Raw genomic sequence first — 19,723 nt, 5'->3', positions numbered from 1 at the left:
TGCTTGCCTGCCTGCTCCCATCATATCCTGTGAATTTATTTTTCTGCAGGATGCAGATGTATATTTCACAATGTACTTTTTTGCTTAATGTTGCTTCCTAAATATTGTGGCATGGATTGAGTTCATTATTTCTTAATCGGAATATTAGAGTATCAACTTTACAACTCTTGTATTAAAGAAAGTAAATAGTCCAGTTTTGAGTCATAGCATCACCTTACTTGGCTCCATTGTTGAAATGAAAAACAAGTGTAACATAAGCTTTTCAGAGTTATGGAAATCTGAAATTGTGGTTGTCTTCAAGCTCCAAATACTAAAGTGATTATTGCAAACTTTCCGCATTGACTCCCAAGATGGGGCTGCTGCAGTGCCCTTGGTACTCCCCAGCACCTGTGTACTATCATGCCTTCATTTCCTTCATGTCTATCCTACCCCAGAATACATTTGGCTTCCTCTCACGTCCCTCTGCATTTGGCAAGCACCAGCCTGTGTTATGGCTGGTTTGGAGCTAGGCGAGTGCTTCAATTGACCAGTTGATTGCTCCTGCTCGAGATGGATGACAGCCAAGTTCTGTTTCCTTTTTCCACAATGCAACTGCTAATTTGTATGTCTTACTCCTACCAGGCAGCTGATTTCTGGGAAACTTAGGGGAAACTTAGGTGTCTTTGAGACCTCTGTTTCTTTGTCAAATTTGGCTAAAATTGGCTTGCGTGATTAGAATTCATCTGTGGCTGCTGGACAAACTGCATAATATATAATCATTGTTTTTCTAAGATTAATTAAACTGCATTTTAAGAACTTCTGGATTTGGTGACTAAAACAAAAATGAATAAACTAGACTTCATGTGAAATGGTTTATCTATTTAATCTTAGAGATATTTGCTTTTTCCAAATGCTGAATACAAAAGGAGGGGAGAGAAATTTGGCAAAAGTGCCTGTCTCTGCCTTATGCTCGTTTGTTTAGCAGCTGGAGTATTTCAGTCTAGGTAAAATGGATACCAGCTCAGGCCCTGGGGATTTGAGACGTGTATTCTGCCTCCTCTGCTTTGTGAATCTATAATACACACTTTTGTGAATAGTCATTCTTCTTTGATGCCATTCCCCAGTTTATATATAATCAAAATTCAGAGTTGCCTCAGGATCTCAGGCAAATTACCCTTTAGGCTTAGAGAGTCAGTCTGTGGGTTTTTTTGATTGTTTTGGGGTTTTTTTCCCCTTTGTGTGTTCTTTGCTAGGACACCATGCAGCTGTGGTAAAATGTTTTTTAATCCCTTTATGCTTTCAAAAGCGGAAGCTAAGCTCTTCATTCAAGACAGGTTGAAAGTGACCATTTCTAGAAATATTGAGGTAGATAAAATTTCTGCAGGTGCAGGAAGGATTTTATCAGCATTTGTCCAAAATGAAAATGACTGAGAGGAATGGTGTTCTCTTATGATTTATTTTATAGGATGTATATGATTACTGGCAGATAATTATCCTGCAGAACAGGAGAGAATAATTTTTGAAGGGGACTGTCTTCATAGATTCAGCTGAACTTATCTTGATTTCTCCAAAATAAGGAAGATGATGGTCCTGAGCATTATTTTTAAAATTTTACTTCTTCCTAACTCTAATGATGAGGCACCATAACTTGTTCTAATTCTAAGTTAGTTGTATTCTGTTCTCCATGGAAATCAGAATGCAGCAGCTGTGAATTTAACTTCTCTATTTATTCTGATGCATTACTTTTGCTCTCTAACATTTCCCTCAGCTGTCTGAGATCAAGAGCAGGTGTGTACTAAGGTGTTGAGCTTTTAATACTTCAGATGAAAATAGACTGGAATTTAACTACCTGTAAAGCTTGTAAGGATAACAGAACCTGAAGTAGTTGAGCAGGGGTGGGTGTGTATTAATGGAGGATGGCAGAATTGCTGGTAATTAGGACTTTCAGTTAATCAGCAGTACACTGAACAGATAACAAGAACATGAGTCTCGTCTTATAATGTTTTCACATGTGCTAACATATTAGATCCAGTCAAATAACCCTAAAAAAGAGAAAAAGGAAAAGCATTCTAAAAAGGCAGATAGTTATCTGACAAAATGGCTGTCATACTAGTTACCTGTTCAATAAAGACCTGCCTCGTGTTGCTCCATTTTTTCTTCCTATCCTTTCTGAATTCTGCTGGAAGAACATCAGAGTGCAGAAAAAACAATGTTTTTTTAGTTGAAGTAAGTTGTTAAAAAAAAAAAAAAGCAGAGACAAGTTTACTTATTTTGTCTTTTTCTTCTACCTTTGTTCTTCACCCTTATTCCTCCTCTGTCACTATTTTTTATCAGTGTCCTTTGCATTTCTGTGTACCAAAGTTTGCAGTTTGCAGTTTTGTGTGCTTAAAGAGATGTTTTGGTCAAGGGAAAGTTGGAGTGTGTAAATGCTTTTCATGGCTAGAGGTGAACATCTCAAGCCTTAGTGCTTGTAGAACACCACTCTATATCCCAAGGCTTACTCACAAATTACCCCATCTCACCTCACTAATAAAATGGGTGGAGCTATGAATACACTTTATATTTACATAAGTTTTGATGATATATTGTCATTTGCCTATAGAAGTTGGAGCTGGAGTTGAGTTAATTCAGACCCATTAAAATTACTGGAATTAGGAGCAGAATGTATTAATTTAATTAATGTCAAGAATACTTGGATGTGAGCTGTTGTGCAGTTTTGTGAGGTGGGATTCTTCACGGTGAATTTTATAATTGCAGTTGTTAGCACAGAGATCAGGAATTATGTCTACCCATTGACCAAACTTTAGAGGAGATACAGGTTTATGTGCAGATATGCAAAATGCATAGCATAGGCTTGTGAAGAACCACGTGGTGTCTGAGGAAGAAGTCTGTGAATAAAGAGGGAGTTCGCTGATCAAATTTGTATGGGCAAAGCAACTTTGAGATCAGCACTCATGTGACTCATGACTATTTGACCAGTCTGCATGAAAGCCAAATTTTCTGTTGTCAAATCATTAACTTCTCCTAACTTCTCACTAGTAAACAGTAATAGTCTTGCCAAAGTGTAGGCAGTGACTTGATCTTTGAAAGAGTTATGAGTAATGTCAAAGAAAAGGGAGCAAATCATTTTTGTGGAGAGGGATATGAAAATGGTCTCATGAGAAGCATTTTTAAAAATTTTATTTTTGAGGCGATAATGTCTAGATCCTTAAATCAGTAAAGACAAAATAAATAGTTTGCCATAAAGGGTAAGCCTAGACTGAATGTACAGCAAGACAGAAGCACGTACTGATTTGTTTAGTTAGGCATTCACAGTTTGTCAGTGGAATATAGAGAGGGGAGTGTGGGATGCCTTCTCTCGAATCTCTTTGTGAAGTATATTAAAAGTGTTTTCCTGTGTTCAGTGTGAATTAAAGAGCTCTGGTGTATGAAAAATATTTCTGAAGTTTTAAGGTCATGAACAAATCTTGTAGCATGCATATCCAACTACATGCCATTAATAAAATAATTGAATAGTTTTGGTCAGAAGGGATGTTTAAAGAACATCTGGTCAACCCCTCCTGCCCTGGGCAGGGACATCTTCGACTAGATCCGGTTGCTCAGAACCTCATTCATGACCCTGAAGGTTTCCAGGACTGGGGCATCTACGAACCACCTGAGCAACCCATTTGTGTTTCCTCGCCCTCACTGTAAAAAAAATTTCTTCCTCATATCTAGTTGTAATCCCACCCTCTTTTTGTTTATAACCATTACTCCTTGTCCTGTCACAATAGGGCCTGCTTAAAAGTTTGTCCCCATCCTTTTTATAAGCCATTTCACAAACTGAAGGGCTGCAACAAGGTCACCCTGGAGACTTTTCTGCTCCATTCTGAACAACCCTAACTCTCTCAGCCTTTCTTCACAGGTGAGGTTCCATCCCTCTGATAATTTTTGTGTTTCTCCTCTGGAATTGCTCCAGCAGGTCCACATCCTTCCAGTGCTTGGGATCACATAGCTGGATGCAGCTCTCATTGCACTGCTGCACTGGATGCAGCTGGGTGGGGTCTCACCAGAGCAGAGGGACACAATCACCTCCTGCAACCTGCTGGTCCTGCTTCATTTGCTGCAGCCTGGGATACCATTGGCTTTCTGGGCTCTGAACACATGTTGCCAGCTCACATCCAGTTTTTCATCCAGCAGCATCCCCAAGTCCTTCTCATCAGGGTTGCTCTCAATCCCTTCATCCCCCAGCCTGTATTGATAAGTGGGTGTTGTTCAAACCCAGGTGCAGGACCTTGCACTAGGCTTTGTTGAACCTCATGAGGTTCCCACGGGCTCATTTCTTAAGCTGGTCCCTCTGGATGGCATCCTGTCCCTCAGGTGTGCTGACTGCACTGCTCAGTTTGGCGTTGCCAGAAGAGAAAAACGGTAAATCAGATGCCAAGGTGCTTTGCCTGAGCACACTCAGTGAAGTGCAGGTAGTCTGTCTCCCTGTATGTGTTGCTAAGTATCTCTGTAACAGTTCACTGTCACTCTCCTCATTTTTCATACAGTGTCTGAGAAAAGACTGTTTTCTATCAGATAGGGAGGGTTGAGAAGTGAAAGGGTGGGAATTCTGACTGGGAATTAAAGCAGAGCATTGGAGAAAGCTGGAGTCAGGATTTTCAAAAGCGTGGGTTGCACATTCAGTGCACATCTCTAAATTCTTATCAGAATAACTACTCAGGCCAGAAACACTGAAGTTATTTCAAGCAGGGCATTCAAAGTCAAAGCTTGTCTTTTTGATACTTTAAACTAAAATCTGTGTAATTCCATTTTGAGAAAGGTAATGCCATCTCACCTTATGGAAGCCCTTTAAGGCATGTTTAATTATTTCATAATGTTCACTTGGATTCTGTGATCACAATATCCTTACAAAAAAAAGTGACAAAAAAGAGCAAAAGTCTTAAAGGTGGCATAATATTGTCTTTAGTGTGGACTGAAAATAGTAGGTATTGAAGATAAGAGTTATACCTTATTTTATGGTATTGCCTATACCTGAAGTGGTATGAGTACATACACATTAAAATACTGTTTATGAAATCTGTCTGACATTTAATGTTCATATTTTCTCCCTCTTCTGGTATTGTTTGTATCTTTAATGTAATTTTTGTGTAGTAAAAAACATAGGTTTTAAAAACAACATGTTCTTTTTCAGTCTAACCTGTTAGAGAAATTACTGAGAGCTTTATTTTCCTATTCCTGAATTTTCTATCTCCATGTGAAACTACAGTTATAAAATCAACTTCAGAAACTTCTAGAGGCAGTGCAAGATGGAAGAATTTTTGTGGTGCACATAGGATGAAACAGAGTAGAAATTGTAAGATTTCACATTATTGCTGCTGTGAACTGTCTGCATGCCATTTGTGGTAAGTTTGAGTCAAACAAATTAGAAGTTTATGGGCATGTCTGTTCAATGAAGAAATTAAAAGCAATTTTTTTTTAAAGCAGATACCTGAATTTGCAGACTTCTAGTGTTTTACAGTTATGTATATTATTTGCTTGTCGGGGGTTTCTTTAATGTTGAGGCAGTAATTTACTTTTTGGTGTAAAAATGTGCTGGACTGTGCAAGCAGTCTGTGGCTATTGTTGTGCTGTTGGCTTTTGTGGTGCTGCATGTGCTCCAGGATGGTGACTTCTAGAAGTGTAGTAATGCATCTGAGCAGCTTGGGCCATGATGTGCTCCAGCCAAACCGTATTTAGAGTTTATTATCAGACCCTCTGAAATTTCTCAAGGTTGCAGAGACATAAGCTATTCTAAAAATAAGAAAAAAGAGGCTGAAAAACAAGAAAGCAGGACCCCAGAGCCAGGTAACAGAGGGCAGTTCAACACCTGAACTGTGACCAACCCTGTGCCCTGAGGGGTGCGTGTAGAGCCTGTGGACAGGATAGGGGCACCAATGAAAAGATGTGTGTTCATGTCAACAGTAGCTTTATAATGTATAAATAAATATATAATGTAAACAATAAATGGCTTCTGCCAAATCATATTGGTTCGTTGTTCAGAGGTCTTGGGCTCCTGTGTAGAAGGACGTCATTTAGTGATCCAAATAAACACTTTCTCCTTTCTGCATATTTCTGCAGTCTATGGCAGCCATTGGTGCTCTAGGCATAAAAGTAATTTAGTGTTGGAAGTAGTTGTTCCCCTGAAATCATCCAGATCAATTTGTCATATTCCCAAGTCAAAAAATTCAGACATTGGTGAAAGGTGGTAAAATGATGGGTTAACTTCTTGGACAAGTCCTCTTCATGACTGACTGTAGTAGCTGTTTCTGTCTTCCTATTAGCAGAAAGGGGAGGAAGCACAAGTCTAGTTCCTTTTAAGGAGGACTTTTTCTTTGATATTTAAGAAACTAGGGCATTTCTTAGGATTCTCAGAAGAGTTTGAATGTGTTTATACATATTTTTAATTGCTTTTTATAAGGACACAATTTGATTTTCCCTAATGTTATGGTTCTGTCTATTTGAAGAAAGAAAAGAAAGCAGAAGCTTTCTTTTCTGACAATACTGAAAGGTCTTCTTGCCGTTACATTCAAAAAGTAGGTAAATACTAGCCTGTCAATTTCAAAATGTAGCTCTTGTGCTCTTGTCTTGACGCCTGTTGTCAGGAATATGTAGTCTTGGAGTTATGGTCCAACATCAGACACAAGTTTAATTCTCTGTCCAGATTTAATTACCTAAAATTTAGATGCCTGTGTTGAGCTGGTTACTCTTATATCTCCATTAAATTTACAGAAATAATTACCTCCAGAAGGCCATTCATCTCTCTCTAAGCTAGGTGTCCAGGATAAGAAAGATAAATTGCTGTGGTGTTTGCAAATGGGGCAGTGACTCATTCAGATTCAAATATCCAGCCTACCCTCTGTAGTGAGGGTCACTGAATCTCATCAGAACTGTTCAGGTGGCACTGGTTAGTTGCAGATTGCTTTTTCCTGTTTTTAACTGTGTAGAATTTATTTTTCTCTGTATGTATTTTTTTATATATTTACATATTTATGTATATATGCTGGAGGTGTCCAAAGAGGAGGAATGATTCTGGTGAAGGATCTGGGGTAAAAGTGTTAAGAGTGGTTGAGAGAGCTGGGGTTATTTAGCCTGAAGAAGGGGAGGCTCAGGGAAGAACTTGTCTCTCTCTACAACTGCCTGAAAGGAGGTTGTAGCAAGGTGGGGGTCAGTCTCTTCTCCCAAGTAATGAGTTGTTGGACAAGAGGAAAAACCTCAGTTTGTTCCCAGGGGAGGTTTAGGATATTAGGAAAACTTTCTGCACAGAAAGTTTAAGACTTGGTGTAGGCTGCCCAGGAAAGAGGCTGAGTCTCCACTTCTGGAGGTTTTTAAAAGATGTGGTACTCAGGGATATGTTTTAGTAGTGGACTTAGCAGTGTTTCATTAATAGCTGGACTCGATCTTAAAAGTCTTTTCCAACTGAAATGATTGTATAAATTTTTATTTGTTTTTGGAGTGTAAGGCCCCTGTTTGTGTGTTAGAAGCTCTGGAGTTTTGGATGAGTTCCTGTTATGTGCTTCACCTTTTAGTTCTAGAGACCCAGTTCAGAAGGGCAGTGGTAGTTCATAAAATGTTCCTTTTCAACTGAGCCATTTTTAAAGTAGTATTTGTTTTCAAGGTTGGTTAGCTATAGTTAAGATGGATGTATGACACAGTCCAGTGATTTAATTTTTTTTTACCATAGTGGAGAATATTAATTGGTTTTGTTTTTTAATTATAGCATCACATACAATATATCACTGTATATAAAATAAATGTGCTTCTCTGTGTGGCATTTCCCTGGAGGATATGGAGGAAGATAACAGAGGAAGGACTGTTGGTTTGTGTATGTGATCCTTGCAGTATTTTTGAATGCAAGGTATGATAACTATGTTGCTTCAAATGTCTAGTTGTTGATTAAAAAGACTCCAAATGTGCTCATAAAAATATCTGCTTTTTGTGTCTGAATGCTTCCCACCTCAAATTCAATTTTCCCTGAAGTACTTTTGTGAGGCAGAGGTGTTGTTATCACTCTTTTATGGATGGCAGCTGGGGCAGAGGCTTTACTTCCATTGTGAGTGGAGTGGGCAGCGTGCCCGTGTGAGCCAAGTTGCCAGGTCCTTCTGGCGCGAGGGCTCTGCCGTGCTACCTGACAGGCAGGTGCCTAATGCTGGATGAGGCTGAGGGCTGCCAGGTGTCACACAGCACCCTGGCCTGCTGGAAGCTGGTGCTGTCTCACATGCCACTACTAGGTACCTCCATAGACAGCTCTTTAACTTGAGCACATGACGAATTCAAGGTCCTTGTTCCTGGAGTACCTTACTTTTTGGCATGTTTCTGTAATTTCTGAATACTCCAGTTCCCCCAGGAAGCTAAAATCTTCACTTTGAACTGCAATTTTTTGTATGACTTGTTGATTACTATGAGCTGGCAAATAAATTTCTTTCTAAAGTAGAAAACTTTGAAAACTACAGCTATTTATAGAAAGAAAACATTTTTTACAAACATAGGCTCTTTTCATTTGTAAAAAGCATGTTAGCATTCTTTTGTGTTTAGACTTAAAGCATGACAGCTTGCTTATTGAGTTTCTGTGGCAAAGTTTTGGTAGCGGGGGCTACAGGGTTGGCTGTCAGAAGCTTCCCCCATGTGCCAGAGCCAATTCCAGCCGGCAACAGGAGACACTCACTGCTGGCCAAGGCCAAGTCCATCAGTGACAGTGGCAGCACCAGCATTATCAGAGTTAAGTAGAGGGGGAAATTACTGTGCCAGAGCAAATACCAGCCACAGAGAGGAGTGAGAGAGAATGTGTGACAGAAACAGCTCTCTAGGGTAGATGTACATCAACACAGATGCAATTATTCTTGATCAGCAGCTAAACTTTTAAACTTAATATCTATTGGGTGGGGGAGTGAGAGGTTTTGGGAAAGGGAATTCAGCATCCAATAGACAAAGGGAGGAAGAGGTGGAAGTAGGGACACTCTTTCCTTGAAGATTGTGACAGAGATTTTTAAGGTGTATTATTTAATATATGTAAAAAAGGTTTTTCTTGGTGTCTGGGAGTTTTGCTTATTTATTGTTTGAATTCCTTCTGTACTAGCTTACTTTTGTCTAGGAAATTTTTCTCTATATGTTGAGCCTTTCAGATATGACTACTCCTATGCTTAGTGTGGCTTGGCTTTATTGATTGATAAATCTTCATGAATGCTGCATCTGTGGGTAAAATTGGGATACTCTGCTTTGCCATAGCATGATGTTATCTTCTACTTAGCAGAAGGAGAAGAATATTGGTGTACAGCTGCGTATCTCCAGCAATGCGAAGATGTTGAAGTATGCTGAAAATGAATTTGTGTTTATTTTATACCCTTGCTGTTTTAGTAGGAGAATCCAAACAGACCTTTGCCCTAACACTTGTTAGCTTGGACTAAAAAATGAACATTTTTCTTCATGGGTTACAACGGGGCAGGTTAGAACCAGCATATTTCATAAATATTGATTAAAAAGCATGACAAATGTATTTAAGAAGATTGTGAAGCCCCTGTACTTCCAGTTAAAAGCAGGCAATTTCTGGTAGCTTGCAGGGACTAGGACTGGGGAAATGGTACTGAATTGCCTAACAAGCTTAGTGTTTATACAAGCTAAGTATTTTTATTGCAGAAATATGTTGTTTTGTTCAATGAAGGAAAGGAATGGATTTACCTTTTGTAGCTAAAGGTGGTTGTAGCTGCTTGAACTACCTGCAAGCTGCTCTTTTGATGGCAAAAGCATACCATGTCTCTATAGAAAGGATTGTGACTGCCACTGAGAGGTTCCAGATAATCTTTGCCCTGAATTTCCCTACTACAGATAGACAGTTTCCCTTTTTTTCCCTGGGAAAGATATATTCATTCTTCTCTATTGTACTGTTACAGTCACCTGAATTAGTCATAGCAAAAATTTTGCTGTAAGATGCTGCCTGCCAGCAGCTACTTGGCTGCCATCCCACAACAAGAACAGACTGCATCCAAGTTCTGATGCCAAATCATGTGTAAGTTAACCTTTGTACCCCATCTCAAATCAACACGTGCTGTCTCTGGGGAATAAATCTGGTCTATTTATAGGAATACTCTGCCTGTATTTGATAGCTTGCATGCAAACTATGTAATTAAGGCCTTTAGCAGTTGTTGCTGAGAGGCTTCCCTACTGTGAGGCAATGTCTGTGAGAAACTACCCTTGTAGAAAGTAAATCCTTTTTTCACCTAAAGATTCCGCATGATTGAGTCATTGAATATGGAAGTATCAGTAAGGTGTCTCTTTCTGAAATAGTGTCATGTGTAGGAACGAGTTACGGTTCCTGTCTGTTCACTTCCATCTGGCATGTGACATGAGTGGTAACACCTAAGTGAAAGATGTCCTGACCTGTGATCTGGGACGTCGTGCGAGGAGAGGATTATAAACACTGGCACTGTAAGCTGACATCAGATGCATACTTGAATGCCAGCACTTAACACAGAGTAAAGCTCCAGCCGTTAGCAATTAGTACAGAGGAAAGATTTAAATTACTGGTGTTCTTCAAAATCTTGAACAGTAGGACAAATTTTTTGAGGCAAAGCTTGGTGGATATTTTGTGTTGTGATTTTAGTTTTTTCCGTATTTAAACTTACATTAATTGGGGTTAAGAAATATACTTTTCTTTCCAGAAGATAATTATTTATGTCCCCTTATATTAAAGAAGCATGACAGGGAACAGGTTAAGACAGGGGCCTTAGTCTGTGAAGTACTTTTCCTTTCTCATTTTGTGTCTTTGATCTATTCATCTGCATTATGTCCATCCAGGATAAGGTTAAAATTATATGCCTGTAGTTGGGTAACAAGATTACTTCCAAAATGCCTGCTTTTTCCTTCATGTAAAATTGAATGATTCACACTTCACACTTCTGTAAATGTGGCAGCAGAAGAATGCTGTGAGAAAAGATTAGTGGGCTTCCGCTATTGTTACTGCTCCTTTAGTTTTTTTCCCCTGTAAAAATGAGAATCTTAAAACACTCAGACTAACATGGTGTTCTGTAAACAGTTTAATAATTTTCAGTGTTTTCATAGACAAACATAATAGGATGACAAGCAACCCCAAACAGAAATTTAAGAAACAAGGCATGACAAGTTTTGACAAGGAAAAAAGCAATGCTTTCTTGTTTATTTAATGAAGCTTTGGGGTTTTTTTTAGGTATTTACGAGAAAATGTAGTTTATATACAGCAGACACAGTTGCTTGTGAGATGGGGGATTACTTACAGTATGAGACAATGTCTAACCTGAAGGGTTGCAAGCACTTCAGCAGCAAGTCTTTGGAATTTAAAATTAACTTTGAAAAGGATCTGGAATAGAAGAGAAACAAATGTATTTCAGTAGGCTTAATGCAGATTTTTTTGTGGGTGTAGGTAGGAGTAGTCACCTGCATATCATGAGGGTTCCTGAGAAGCAGTTCTGCAGGAAAACATTTTGAGGGTTCCTTTTTTATATTTTGATGTATACCAAGAAAGTATGATGCAGTATCCTGCTGTTGAATGGGGTATAAAAAGCAACTATCTTGGTTGTTAATTATGGTGTTTGTAAGATACCTGAAAAGGTTCTTTAAGCTTGGTCAGTGCTGTAAGGCATTAGCAGGAGTTGGTGTCCAGTTTGACTGCATGAAAGCTGTGTGGGTGGGGAGAAGGGGAGAAAAAGTCTACGTAGAAAACAACATGACCTTCTAGGGAAAGGAAAAAAGATATTGGTAGTTTAGTTGAAAAAGAGAAGCCTAAGAAATGCAAGTCTTCTAATATTTAAAAACTATAATCTCTTCTCATAGATGTTGTAATATTTGAAGGGCAGTAATGCTTGAGGTGTGGCTAGGAACATACACCTGATTTCTGCATCTAATTCTGCATCATCGTCTACAAAGTACCTTTGGATAAATTAATTTTTCTTGTATGATTAATGTGTGTTCAATTCTGAAAATAAAAATAGCATTGAGTAGATCAGTTGCTATATGACTTAAAGGCTAGAACATGAGTTCTGTATCTAAGAGTGTAATAATACTGCAGTGACATGGAGAGTGGTCTACTTTTGCAGAAATGCATTTATGTTGTGGATCTCTCTCAGAATATTGTAAACTACCCACTTGAAAGCTTGAACTTGAAGGTCATATCTTGGTCATAAAGCCCTGGTATCTTGCATGCCTTCTTGCATATTATTATATAAGACCAGCTTCTTTTTTTTCTGCAGTTTAAGGATGAGAACTGTGTAGACCCATGGGAAGGAGGAAGACAGAAAAGGGAAAGAAATAGAAATGAAAACCAGTTATTGATGTGTTTATGTTGGAGCTGCTTTTTCTTTGTCTGAGTTTTGATTTGGTTAATGGAATTTACTCTTTCCTGCCATGCTTTTATGTTTTAAATTTTTAAATGTTTCCTTCTGTTTCGGCAGAGAACTAATTGTTGTCTTATAGTAGACTTGGCTTTTCTATGCACTGGAATGCCAGAAGCATCACAGCCTCACTTTGTACCTTGTAATAATAATTTAGCATAAACACTATAATTGCTGTATTTACCTTCATTTTATAAGCTGGAAAAACATAGTTATAAATTACATGAATTTAGGAGGCAGTAACATCAGCTTGAGTACAGGAGGAAAAGAGAAACAGTACTAAATCCATTAAAAAATTAAGTCACCAAGGTGGTTCTGGAACTATGTATCAACAAATTTGTGCTTATGAAGATGCAACCCAGAATCTGACAGTAAGATAATGACTTAATTGTATAGTTTTATGCCAAATCAAGAGGGATTTTTAGTAATTTTTATGTCATCAGACTACTGCTGGTAATAATTAATTACTTGATCATCTTGCTACCATGTTTCTCTTCATCCTAATTCTAATACTGCCTTTTTTTTGTGCCTGTCTTGAGTAAGAAAATGATTTCTGTGGATGACGGACTTGTATCTGGTCAAGTTTTTCAGTGCTGACATCTAATTAGAGACATCAGAGATGGTGATGTTCGGGTTGCGGTGTCATCCAACTGCAGACTTCTATCATTTGGTTAATTAATTGGTAGTGGGAACTTGGGGTGACTGATGGTGTTTGTAGACTACAATGAATTGCTGTGTTCCTGCCAGGGACTGAGCAAAGTCACCTTAAAAGATCCAGCCAACCGAAATCTCCAAATATCAATTGCAAAATTGCATTCAGATTCTTAAAAGTGGTTTTTATAACACTTAGAACTTGTAATTAGGACTCTTGGAGGAGAAGAGAACAAATCAATACTGGTAACAGAAAGACTCAGTTTCCTGCATTTATCTCTGTGATAGTTTCTTACAGATCTGGTTTAGCGTTGGAGGCATTACTGATTCTCAACGCCTTCCCAATTCATTTATTAGTTGATCAAAATACATGCTAAGTTTCTGTACAGTAAATCACCATTGTTTCTGTTGTGTATGCTGAGAGCTGGTCTTAGTTAATTCTCTGCTTTTTATAAGAAGCTGAGGACTCTAATCTGTTGTATAATCAGCTTGGTTACACAGAGGCCACACAGGTATCAGTTGTTTGCTGTATCTCTTATAAAGGTTAGTGAGCTGGGACATTACAGTAGAAAAGAATTGTAACATTTGAAAGCATATGCATTGAACCTATGCTGAAGCAGCAGTGCAAGCAGTAGCACTTCATGCTCTCAGAAGGATGGAAAGCCTACCATACAGAGTGTTAAATGTATTCTAAACCGGGATTTGGTATCTTTCTCTCTCTTTACCGGTATTAGCAACAGACTTTACATTTCTCTTGTAATTAAATGTAGAATGTATATGTTAATTAGGTTATTTGCTAAAGGATCGCAATTCAATTTAGAGAAGCTAAAGGTATCTAATATGATCTAAGGTATGAAAAGGCATACGAACAAAACACTGAACAGCCAGTAACAATCTATGGAATTGTGCCATAATTCCAGTTGATTTTAAACCAGTGGAAATAAAAATAAATGTACATATATAAAACCAGCATGGAAGTAAGAATAAAGAGTGTTAACCAAGGGCAGAGTAGCTTAAGGATTTTTAAAACTAAGCCTATTTTTTTTATCTTAAAATGTAATATGTTAATATGTAGTATGTTCAAGAGTTACAAATTGCATTAAGTTCTTGAAATACCAGGAAGTTTGATTCTCAGAAATCTCTGAGTTGTCCTAATTAAAACTTGTGCTCCAAGAAGGACTCTTGATTAGATCAGCTGTAGCTTTGCTTAGCTGTATCTTGGAAGAAGTTTGTGGTTGGAGGTTCTGGAACTAGTCAGGAGAATCTGTACTGCACAGTGTGACCTTTGGTGGAAATCTGCATTAAAAATTAAGCAAATTGAAATTTTATAGTTGAAAGTTACATACACAACAGCAATACTGTTACTTAGTAAATTTTTATTGCTTTGTTTTATAATGTTGTTTCTTGTAATATTCTTAAAACAGATCTTAGTATTTGTGATTTGGACAGCTACTAAGCCACAACTTACTGTCCAGAATGACTGCATATTTTTCATTAATGATAACTAAATTAGAACTTAGGACTGTGCACATTGCATGAGGTTTTTTTTCTTCTCTTTTCTTCTGAAGCAATTTTCTTCTGAAGTGCTTTTTGTTTATTAATGTTGAAATTCACCTGATGGCTTATTCTATGGTCACAGAGAGCAGTAAGCTATAGATTTTGGTGTCATCTAAAACTGTAAAATTGTGGGAAACAGTAAAGGTAAGAAGACTTTCAGAAGCCGTGAAAATAAGCCCCAAGAAAAAGCAGAGAACTTAGAGCTAGCTGCAGCTGCAAGGCCTGAAAGTAAAGAAGATACAATAATACAATATGCAAGGACATGAAACAATAGTTGAGATTTTAAGCTTGGCCAAAATAGACCTTAAGACTGCAGAAAAATATGCTTACCAAGATAGTAGAAGGTTTTAAGCTTAATAGCAGAGTATTGTGTATTGTTAATAGAAAGCAAACAGGCAAGCATTGTTTGAAGAAGGTGTACGTGTGTTTCTAGTGATTGGATAAAACAATTGTCTGCAAGCTTTAGCAATATGATATTGGCTGAAAAACTTATAAAATGTTCTGTAACAAGAGATTTTGAGCTGCTCGTGGTAGACGTGAGCTTGTACCATCTCCCGTGTCTGTACCTGAGACTGGTGCCTGAAATAAAAGCTTGTGACGCGTCATCCGGCAGTGCCATCCCGTTTGTGAAAAATTAACCTCCAACATGCTTAAATATTTTTTTATTATTATAAAAATTTCTGATTTGTCCTGGGCTTTTGATGATTTTTTTGAACTTGTTTAACCAATTAATTCACTCAAAGATTCTGTATATGGATATGTGGTGAAGTGAGAGCTATATACCTTTTTAATCTTCACTGCAGAAAGCGTGTATAGCCACTGAAGCAGCATAGCAATCTGTTTGACTCAGGGGCTCCTGGTCTTACATACATGGTGGTGAATTAAGTAACTCCCTGTGCCTGCATTCTGATGTGATTGATGATTATGGCTGCATTATGGAACTTGGTTGGTTACTTCCAGTAGAGAAAGTTATGCTCTGTGTCTACTGTGTTAATGCAGGGTTTAAGAAGTGGAAATAAAGTAATGAGTGTGATGGGTAAAAGTTCCTTATAGACTGATACTAAGCAGCAGTGATTTCATCTCTTGTTTGGGGGGGAGTTCTGTTTGCTTTCTTCTGACACCAAGCAGAAACCTCTTTACCATCAAATCCTGTCCCAGGGCTTTCTGATCCAGGGATAAGGTACACTGGAGAAGGTAACTCTCCTGTGTTACTGTAGGAGAAACTGAAAAAGCTTCTTGTAGGGAGAGCAGTTCCATCTGGGCTCTTTGTCTCTCGAGTTTTGGTAGGAGGGCAAGGAAGTGATTCCACTCAAGATGGGGTAGGCTGCCCAGGAGCAGGAGGCTCCTGAAGGGAAAGCACAGTGGGTGCTTGCGTTGGGCCTCACTTTCAGCTGCTGGACCACTCTTGCTAATACAGTGAAATAATATTTGTAGTGCTTGATACTGCATGTGTTTAGAATTGTAGTGCTCCTAGATTATTGGCCTTTATCCCAAAGTTTCAGGTAGAAGTAGGCCAGGAAGAAGCTAATGCATTGATGTTGTTTAAGTGCTGCGCTTCTGGGTTTTGTTTTCGTTTTGGTTTTTCTCCTTTTCCTTGTTAGGTCAGGATTTTACTGTCAAAATTGATTTTAGTGCTAATTAACTTGGATTTGCTTTCTCAGATTAAAAGAAAGGTGGGTGTAGCAATGACAATCATTCTGATTTTATTATGTAATGTACAAAAACCCCAACCTTCTTTTTTTTTGTTCTAAAAATACATTGACTTTCTTATTTCATGTTTTTATTGAAAGTCAAGTGTCATAGACATCTGAGAGAGGTTTAGGCCTTAAGTTTTGTCAGCTAAACATCTGAGAACATGAGCTTGTGAATGTATATTTTATGAATTCCTTTCTGGGATTTCAGCTTGGTTTGGGTTGGAGACTGCACTTAAGGAAGTGGTGTATTCCCAGGAGTGAAGAACTAGGTAGCTGAGATGCAAGTTTAACTGCCTGGGGAACCAAGATGATGTAGTGGCTGTGCACCAGTTTTAGAAATGTCAGTAATATTTTAAAGGTAGACTTAAATACCTTGGTGTCTCTTCATCTAAATGCTTACTAAGTTGTACCCAAAATTCTGAATTTCTCAGTGTGCTTTCTGGATGATTCAAATTGTCTTTTGCTTGCATAAGTGCACTTAAAACTTGGTGGATTTTTAGTAGTGATACAATAGAGTCCATTCTGTTATTTTAACGTTTTGGGTTTGCATCTTTAAGGAGTAAAATAGAGAAAGAGTTTAGATTAAGTTTCTGTAGGGTTATTATAAAAGTAGTTTGACTGTACTAGGAAGAACGGCTACAGATGATTCACTGTCAAAACCTTGAGGCTACATGAAAACATCTTCTAGATCATGCTTGATTTGACACTATCATTAAACTACCTGGGAGAAATACTAAGCTCAAACATGAGATAAAGCTCCTTAAAACTGCAAAGCTGTGAGTGCTTAGGTCAGAGTTCAGAGTGTTGTTAACAAATTGAAAAAGCGATAGGAAAAGAAGAATACAGCTCATAGCAATAAGCTATATTGTGTACACTGGTGTATGTGCAAAATACAGAGAAAGATATACCAAATGTACAAGACAAGAACAAGATGTAGGAAGTAAATCTTTAAATGCAATTGCAAAATGAAAAGACATTTCTTGGTTTGAGAATATTAATAGTGAAATTGCCAAGAGTGCCACTTGAATCTATGTTTGTCATCCCTTGCAGATATTTGCCTTGTGGATAAAGGAACAATTGACCCTAATTTTTCCCATTTAGTTCTTTAAACTAAAAGCTCAGAAGCTGAAGAGAACAGTGTCAGTTGCTTCCCAGTAGTAGTTATACAGGTTAAAGGATATGGAAAAACTTTCTTGGAAATCTGATTTTCATGTGTGGATAATAACGTCTTAATATGTAGTTTGTTTTTATTTTTTAAACAGCTGTAGTGGATAGCTCCTCAGTGAAATTTCTAACATTCTTTGTAATTCTTTTACACAACTGAAGTTCAGCAAAACACTTTGAAGCCCTATTAAGAGAATCCAAAGTTTTTAAAATAGCTGGCATATAGTTTTTCTGTTATGGAACAACACTGACACCCAGTGGTGGTCTTGTACTACTGCGGTCTTTTAAGATTCTCTTTGCTTAATTGCTTCAAGTGTTTTCTATTGAGGTGTTATTAAGTAAGAAAAATTTGAAAGCTTTCTGTAATTTTTTTTTTCTTTGAAAACCGTACTGTTTTATGCCACGATTGTATAAATCTGCTTCTGTAGCAAAGGTATGTAAGGAACGTGTATTTTTGCATAAACAGTGTAAATAGCTATATAAAATTTACTGTGAAACTCAAATGTTGATTTGTGTGGCTGGCACTGAATTAGAAATGGTAGTACAGTTTGTGTGTGATGCTAATATCACAGTGATTCTGGATGAGTTGGGAATCTGAAATGGATAAATTTTATAGAATGTGTTCATTAATATTAATTTTCCTTATTCTTTCCTTAAAGAAAACTTCTACTTAATAAGATGTTAATTCTAGAGATAGTAGAAGAAAATTTCAGAGGATTTGTAGAAAAATGATATGATAGAAAAAGGATGGAAGATTAAAGATTTGTGTTCGTGCATGAACTGTTAATTGCAAAGAGAGAAAACATGCTTTTCAAGAAAGTTGCTCTTGAAAAAGAAATATTATTAGGAGAGTTGTTTACCTGGTGGATTTAATTGTAGAATAAGGCTCTCATTTAAAACCTTTTTGTGTGTGTATACACGTGTGTGTTTGTCTGCAGATGAAGTGTTTGATCCAGTTGTATAGAGCAGATAAAAAATGCATCTTGCTTTGATACCACCAATTTCTTCAGTGTTTCAGACATAGGCAATAGCGTAGCAGTACAGAAATCTGTCTATTCAGGCCACATCAGGTGTAATTTGTTCTTTATGAGGTAAAGCAGAACATAAAGCACGGTAAGTAGAGGCATAGGCAAGATTGGTACTGTGGTTATATCCCATAGCAGTGGGAAATACTGAAAAGGAGAATGCACACCTACACTGTACAAAAGTGGGTTATTAAATTGATGTTATACTTGATATGAAGGAGCAGTGGGAAAACAGCTCTGCCTGTCACTGATGTAATATGTTTTCTCGTGTATTACAAAGGAAGAATTACCGAAATCTGTTTTTCATAGAAGCTTGTTGAGAACATTTTGACAGAAAAATTGCAGATTTGTGGATTTATATGTGAATGGTTCATGTAGAAAATGCTGATTCATTACTGATGGTCTTATTTTAATGTCTCATTTGAAGGTGGGAATGCAGGTGCTTTCTACGAGATGTTTTTTTCTGACAAAAGCTGTTGCTAAGAGGATTGTACTCCTTCATGTTTCAGATGAATGGAGCTGGAGTAGGAGGTATAGGTGAGATATCCCTCGGGTTACAGCAAGCATAATGCAAAAGAATTGCAGTAGAAACATTTATTTTCCTTTCTCTTCTGATCTCCTTTCTCTCGAGAATGCTTCACAAATAACCATCTCAACCATTTGAGGAAGCTTAATGCCCATTTGGTTGTAAACTGTGATTTTCTTTTTCTTCTAATTTGTATTAATGTTCCAAGGCCACAGAATCCCTGTGTGACTCCTGCAGCACTACTTATTAAAATTCCCTTGAAATCAGTGTAATTGTTTTCATAACTTCAGTATGTAACTTCTAAGATTGTTTTATAATGTGTGACAAAGAAGTGTAGTGAGTACTTTATTTCTTGGAAAGTAAAGGTACTTTCAGTGTATCTTAGTCTGGTTACTAGTCCTGATAGTGGGAAGTTATATTGTGGGTGTGTGTTGTTGGTTTTTTTTTGGTGTCATGGTAAGGTGTCAGTGGTCAGCCACTGGCTTGCTCAGGACTCTTTGGAGAGCTTTGTGGAGCTTGGCTGCTGCTCACTCTATGCTTCTCACCCATTTATTTTACCTTTTATCTATTTGCTGCTTCACATTAAGCAAATTCTGAAATGTTTGTTTACAGAAGGAAAAAAGGGAAGCTTGTTGATTGTGGCAGCGGCATTTCTGTTCCAGGTGATTCCCAGTTTCCTTTTTTTATAAAGGAAAGTTGGGGTAGACAGCTTGGAATGGAGGTGTGGAGAGCAAGAATTGACAGGCA

General features: G+C 37.7%; 1 protein-coding gene across 28 annotated transcripts in view; it reads left to right on the top strand.

The window, feature by feature from the left end:
• Positions 1–19,723, top strand: part of TDRD3 (tudor domain containing 3) — a 165,974-nt gene that overhangs the window by 90,825 nt on the left and 55,426 nt on the right. For 3 of the 28 annotated variants that reach the window (XM_086881113.1, XM_086881114.1, XM_086881112.1), the window contains exon 1: positions 5,236–5,366. The exons of 23 other annotated variants lie outside the window; for them this stretch is intronic. In XM_086881113.1, coding sequence (XP_086737239.1) covers positions 5,299–5,366 — 68 coding nt within the window. In that variant the 5' untranslated portion in view covers positions 5,236–5,298. Of the gene's footprint in view, positions 1–5,230; positions 5,367–19,723 lie in introns of those variants that run through there. 2 more of the 28 variants (XM_086881109.1, XM_086881111.1) reach the window with 1 other exon arrangement.

This window comes from Cyanistes caeruleus, chromosome 3, assembly GCF_971803275.1.
Source record: "Cyanistes caeruleus chromosome 3, bCyaCae1.hap1.1, whole genome shotgun sequence".
Taxonomy (NCBI): Eukaryota; Metazoa; Chordata; class Aves; order Passeriformes; family Paridae; genus Cyanistes; species Cyanistes caeruleus.
The sequence above is the reverse complement of the archived record's forward strand: the minus strand, read 5'-3'. Positions and strand labels throughout refer to the sequence as shown.